The sequence below is a fragment of the Nematolebias whitei genome, chromosome 6 (genome assembly GCF_014905685.2).
Source record: "Nematolebias whitei isolate Nwh7 chromosome 6, NemWhi1, whole genome shotgun sequence".
NCBI classification, from domain to species: domain Eukaryota; kingdom Metazoa; phylum Chordata; class Actinopteri; order Cyprinodontiformes; family Rivulidae; genus Nematolebias; species Nematolebias whitei.
This window is the reverse complement of record NC_056503.1, coordinates 45,851,450-45,857,420: the sequence shown is the minus strand read 5'-3', so window position 1 is coordinate 45,857,420 and position 5,971 is coordinate 45,851,450. Positions and strand designations below refer to the sequence as shown.

At 47.0% G+C, this 5,971-nt stretch overlaps 2 protein-coding genes across 2 annotated transcripts in view; both read right to left on the bottom strand.

The window, feature by feature from the left end:
- Positions 1-434: 434 nt before the first annotated feature.
- LOC119410773 (claudin-19-like) lies at positions 435-2,907 on the bottom strand. Its single transcript, XM_037677689.1, has 5 exons — positions 2,835-2,907; positions 1,109-1,343; positions 832-996; positions 634-715; positions 435-552 (listed from the first exon to the last, which is right to left on the bottom strand). The coding sequence occupies exons 2-5, from the start codon at positions 1,323-1,325 to the stop codon at positions 435-437; spliced, it is 582 nt and encodes a 193-aa protein (XP_037533617.1). The 5' UTR covers positions 1,326-1,343; positions 2,835-2,907.
- Positions 2,908-4,764: 1,857 nt separating this feature from the next.
- LOC119410765 (presenilins-associated rhomboid-like protein, mitochondrial) overlaps positions 4,765-5,971 on the bottom strand; it is a 4,186-nt gene continuing 2,979 nt past the window's right edge. The window contains exons 8-10 of the mRNA XM_037677677.1: positions 5,731-5,832; positions 5,557-5,654; positions 4,765-5,159 (exon numbers count right to left, since the gene is read on the bottom strand). Of these exons, the coding sequence (XP_037533605.1) occupies positions 5,048-5,159; positions 5,557-5,654; positions 5,731-5,832 (312 nt within the window). The 3' untranslated portion in view covers positions 4,765-5,047. The remainder of the gene's footprint in view (positions 5,160-5,556; positions 5,655-5,730; positions 5,833-5,971) is intronic.

Below are 5,971 nucleotides of genomic sequence, written 5' to 3'. Positions count from 1 at the left end.
GATAAAGAGGACAGAGAGGATAAGGAGGACAGAGAGGACAGAGAGGACAGGGAGGATAAGGAGGACAGGGGTGATAAAGAGGACAGGGAGGATAAGGAGGACAGAGAGGATAAGGAGGACAGAGAGGACAGGGAGGATAAAGAGGACAGAGAGGATAAAGAGGACAGAGAGGACAGGGAGGATAAGGAGGACAGGGGTGATAAAGAGGACAGGGAGGATAACGATGCCACCACCAACTTCTTGGTTCCTGTACAGAGTCCAGTACACTGGGCTCAAAGGTCAAAGGTCATCCTACCATAATAACCCTTTTAACAGGTCTAACAGGATCCTGAAGTCCTGCTGCTTCCGGTTTCTGCAGCTCCGGTTCAGAGGAGTCCCAGAGCCCGCCTGTGGACAGAGTTCAGTTCTACAGTCTGTGTCAGTAGGTGCGGGTCTTACCGAGCAGGGGGCGCAGAGGGGCTTCTCCTGCAGGAGCAGCACAGCAGAGATCCACCCAATACAGCCAGACCGGAGGCTGCCCAGCCCAGGTACAGACCAGAACCCAGCTCAAACCTGCAACAGGCCCAGACTCAGGGTTTAGATCCAGAACCACCCTCAGACACACACAGAGACCACAGCCTGCAGGGTACTGACCGGACTCCAACGTAGAGCGGGTCATAGAAGTCCTGGATGACCCTGGCGGCATACCACGAGACAGCAGTCAGAGTGAAGACACCTGGGGGGGACACACTCAGACCTGTTTTCTTTTTTCAAATATAATCTTCATTTCCCTTCAGAGGGAGGTTCCAGTACTGGTTCTGGTTTAAAGGGATGAGTCTGAGGAGCTCGTACCGGACAGGATGAACATGACTCCTCCGCTCAGAGCCATCTGACCCTTGACCTGCTCCGACGTCTTGCCGAGCTTTGTGCACTTGAGTCCGAGCACCGAGACCACGATGGAGGCGAGACCGAGCAGCAAAGACAGGATCATGAGAGCTCTGCAGAACTGCAGGTGAGCTGGAACACAAACATCATCAGTCTGAGAACTGAACCGGTTCTGAACAGAGTTTTTATCATGGAAAACTAAAGGTTTTGGTCTGAACCAGGTCTTGTGAGTCAGACCGCTCACCTGGAAGTCCCAGCACCGTCTTGAACTTGCTGCACTGAACCGACCCCATGGAGGTGGCAGCACAGCTCATCCACAGACCCTCAAACTGCCAGGAACTGGTGGTGACCGACTCGGCCTGACTCTTCACCTTCCAGGTTTGAGAGGAGGTACAGCTGGACTGCAGACACCAGGACACTATGCCCAGAACCAGACCCACAACCTGCAGGCCCATAACCATTCTGCCAGAGGTTCACACCTGGGAACACAACACAGTCAGAATATCCTAAACCTCTTCAGCAGCCGTCACCTTCTGAGGTGTCCCCCAGGGTTGGATCCTCAGTCCTCTAGAGTTTTAATATTCTAAAGATAAAGTGAAACTGAATTTTGGTCCTTTTTGGTTTCAGAACTAATATAAAAACATTGAAGCAAACTTTTTACAATTCTATTCAAAAATGTACCTGTTTTTTGTTGTTGTTGATCAACTTTGAAATACTGTACAGCCTGTAAATTATACATCAAACATCTCAGTCAGGAACAGTGAGCTCTGATTTTTGACAACGGAACATCAAACAGTGAAGATGAAGTTCACTAAAAAAGTCCCCCCAGACATCCATGGAGTGTTTCAAACCCAGTCCTGTTTGGATCTACAGCAGACTTCATTCTGAGTTTAAACACGCCACACAAAGATGGACTTTCCACGACTGAGCTGTTTTCACATCTTTAACACAAGTTAACATGGAGGACTTTCCTGTTTTGATCAAGGAATGTTCTGAATGTTTGGATATTTTTTACAAACTTTGCATTTCCATAATTTTTCCTCTTCAGTTTCTCCTCCATCCTTCAGTCTTTCTGTCTTTGTCCTCCCAGTGTGTCTCTCTGCTGGAGGACTGATGGGTTCCTCCTTGAGGTCAAAGGTCACACACCCAAACTCCCATTGACTTCCATTTTATTTGAGCTGTTTTCTCTTCAAAGAGGAAGTGAAGTCACTTTTTTAACTTTTATCTTCTCCATAAAACCCTGTAGAACCATCAAACAGGACCTGAATGTCCTGCTGCTCACAGGCCAAGAAGATATTTGATCAAACTTCTAGTTTTCACACAGAGACTGCTTGTCTGACGCTTACTTTTTACTTTGTGTTTCTGCCTGAAGTGAAGCTGGTTGCTGCCCTCCTATTTGGCGCCCCCAGAAAAGGCGGGAATCACCATGACAACCAGTGCATTAGCAGAATCTGGGTCTCTATATTACCCAGCATGCTTTTTTCCTCTTATGTTTCTATCATGGTCGCCTTTGATGTTCAGGAGTCAGAGGGTCCGCAGGAAACAAGAGGTTTGGACTTGGAGTTTCAAAATAAGAGTCTGACAGTCACAGTTGGGCTTTAGGGAAGTGTTGTTATTTTTCTTATAACATTTAAAGATAAATTGTTTCTCTTTGACTTGCTGTCTCATGATTTATTCAATTTATCAGAAGTTTTTAAGAACCAAAACTTTTTTTATGATGCATGACTTTAACAAATGAGCTCAACAGAACTGACGGGTCTGGGTTTTAACTGATTCTGGTCTTTTCAGTTTAAGACTTCAGACATTTAAAATCCGTTCTGATAAAGATTTTTGGGGTCCGCTCCGCTGCAGACCTCAGATCCTGACTTCCATCTAAAGTCCACCTGATGAAACCTTCTCCTCATGACTCCACACAAGTCCTACAGCAGCCTGAAGTGTTCTACAGAACCGACCCGTGGGTCATTTCTTACCTTCTGCTGAGATTCACAGGTTTCTGGTGGATCGGTGTGTCAGAAGTGAAGGGTTTCTGTTTGAACCAGATCTGATCCGAGGGCTGATGGTGTCCGAGGTCGATGAACTCTGGTCGATGAGCCTCCACGCACCGGTTTCGACGGTCAATATTCACCTCCAGTTAGGAGCTGGAGGGGAAACTGCACCAGTGCGAGATCATGAAAAGATGAAAATAGGGTCTTCAGAGAAAACTTGGTGAGGAACCTTCAGGGATGTTTCAGAGGACAGAGTTTAGGACGGAGACAGGCGTCCTGTTGTCCCTGACAATTCGTGGACTTCAGACTGTTTATCAGTCCATGTTTACTCTCCTCTGGTTGGTTCTGCAGGAGAACCAGACCTCGTGTTCCAACAAACAGAAACATGATGCTGACTGACGCCAGGGATGGTTTCTGCCAACTGGTTTTAATAAAGATCGGGCTTTCTTGGACTGTGAGGTCTCACTCTCTGAAGGAGGACCTTTGCAAACTGAACTGTTCTGCGAACGCACCCACACGGACCAGTATTTGAGGTTTGACTCCCATCACCCCCTGGAGTCATCAGGACTCTGTACCACAGAGCAGACAGCGTCCCCACTAACTCAGGAGCCAGGCAGAAGGAGACAACCCACACAAGACGGGCTCTGGAGCCAGGGTATTCAATTAAAACTCGCTAAGGTCCAGTTATTAAAATTTCCTCCTAAAGATCCGAACGAAAGTCCAACATTTGTCGTTTATGGTCTTGCCTTATCCATATTCACATTTTCACTGTAAACAAACTGCACTCTAGTAAACAACCAGCTCTGTTACCGTATTTAAAAGTAGCCCCAGACACTTAGTGCCCTGAGACGACTTCTGTTGTGGATCGGTGCTATATAAATAAACAGAAATGAATTGAAATAAATTCAGGGCCTTTATTTCAGATTAAAACAGGAAGCTCAGAATAAAATACATCTTAAATGTGCAGAGCCTTTTTCTCTTAAACTGAAGAGGTCCCAGCAGGGCTTAATTTGTCAGCTGATGGATGCCAGAACAGTGGTCAGGCCTGGGGGGTCTGTGGACCCTCCCACAGAACATTTTGAGTAACAGATGCCACTCCCTGCATTCTGGTGTATTTTAACAGGTTGTCAAACATCTACATTAACCTACAGCAGCAGGTTGAGTGTGAATAGACCAGCTCCGATTCTGTCAAGTGTCCTAACCCCACCCCCATACACCCTCCCCTCACTTCACAGCTCTGAGCCGAGTTCTTCTCAATTTGTTGCTCTTGCTCCAGTCTCTTGGCTGCAGTTTGAAGCTCAAAGCTCCAGCTCCTCCACAGGGGTTCCAGAAGACCGAGGTCTGGAGACCGGCTCTGATGCTCCAGGACCTTCATGTATTTCTTTTTTAGCTGCTCATTCGTGGCCCTGGACAGATGCTTTGGGTCATTGTCCAACAGAGAGACCTATCTTCAGGGTTCTGCCAGAGATAAGAAGGTTCTGGTTCAGGGTTTTCATTCATTGGTTCCTCAGTGAAGTCGTCCTTCAACCCCGAGACCCAAACCATGCTGCTTCTACCTCCATGCATCTCTGTGGAGATGATCATTTAGATGTTCTGTGGAGAACCTTAGATGGGTTTGTATTTGGACCTTCTTCTACAGAACCTTCAGTCCATCACAGTGATGATGGTTGTCATCAGACTTCAGATGGTTAGTGCTGATGCATGCTGGGAAATCTGTGTAAAAGCCACATCCAGCTCGTCTCTTCAGTGACAAACGGTCAGCTTCACCAAATCAAAACAGGAACGTTTTATTTTAAGAGTTTATTTGAAGAAAACTAACATAAATAAAAAGATCAAAGAGTTTTTGTCCAACCAGGGGGGAATTTTAGAAAGTTCTTCCTCGTGTTCATCACTTTTTGGATGAAACTGGTTCCTGCCTGGTGGACCTGAAACCAGTCAGAGTCCTGAATCACTGAGTATCTCTGTGGTTTCCGTAGATTAGATTTGGTGTAACTGGACCCGCTGTTCTGGGTAAACTGGATCTTTAGCTGATGATTGGTTCTAATCAAAGAATCTGTGTCTACAGGAAGTGGAAGAACCGAGAGCAGGAGCAGAAACTTGATCAGTCATTTCTTTTCTTCCATCGCTCCGCTCTGCGTTTCTGTACATTTTATACAACTTTACAATCTGTGCTTCCCACAGTCCTCGGGTTCTGGGTCCTACACCGAGCCGCCTCGGCCGCCGCCTCCTCGGGTTCTCAGCTCGTGCCAGATTTTGACGAACGCTTCTCGGTTCTTCCAAATCAACTCGTGACCAAACAGGATGTACCATCTGAGGAGAGAAGAAACATCTGATCAAAACCAAAACCTCTGCAGCGCTGCTGGTTCATTGGACCCGACAGTGCCCCCTGAGGGCCAGGCTGGGAATTACAACTGACGTCTCCAAAAACTTCCAAACTGCAAAAACAAAGGAACTCAACACATCAGCTGTTCAAACCATTTGAGGAAACATCTGGTCATTTATAATCTGAAGTCAGAAACACATCTGTTTAAAGTTGTTCCAGCAACAACAAAATATTAAAATGTCCGAGGTCCGATTCAGAACCAGCTGGAGGAGCATTTAGTATCTGATGAGGTTCATTATCAACAGGTCAGTTATAACAGAAATGTTTTATTAACGTTAAAGCTTCATAAAGTTACGAAGCAGCTGCTGAAACAGAGAAACTCACATCCCAAACATGGCTCCTCCTAAATGAGCAGCGTGGTCGAAAAACCTCCATCCCAGCACCAGACCCGCGGTATCCATGGCAACGATGGCCTTCAGAGCCTGCAGAGACAGGAGACGGGTGAGAGAGGACGAGGAGGACCGTAACGGACAGGTGAGGAGGTGGGCGGAGCCTTACGTTGGCAGCAGTGAAGGTGAACATGGGGAGGAAGATGATGGCCAGCTTGGTTTCAGGGATTTTGGTGCAAACAGCAGCCAGGATGGTCATGATGGCACCGGACTGGAACCAGAACCACAAACAGACACCAACAGATCTGAGTCCAGAACTCACACAGAGAAGAACAGAGGGGACACGTTTCTGAGTCCAGAGGAGACACGTTTCTGAGTCCAGAGGGGACACGTTTCTGAGTCCAGAGGGG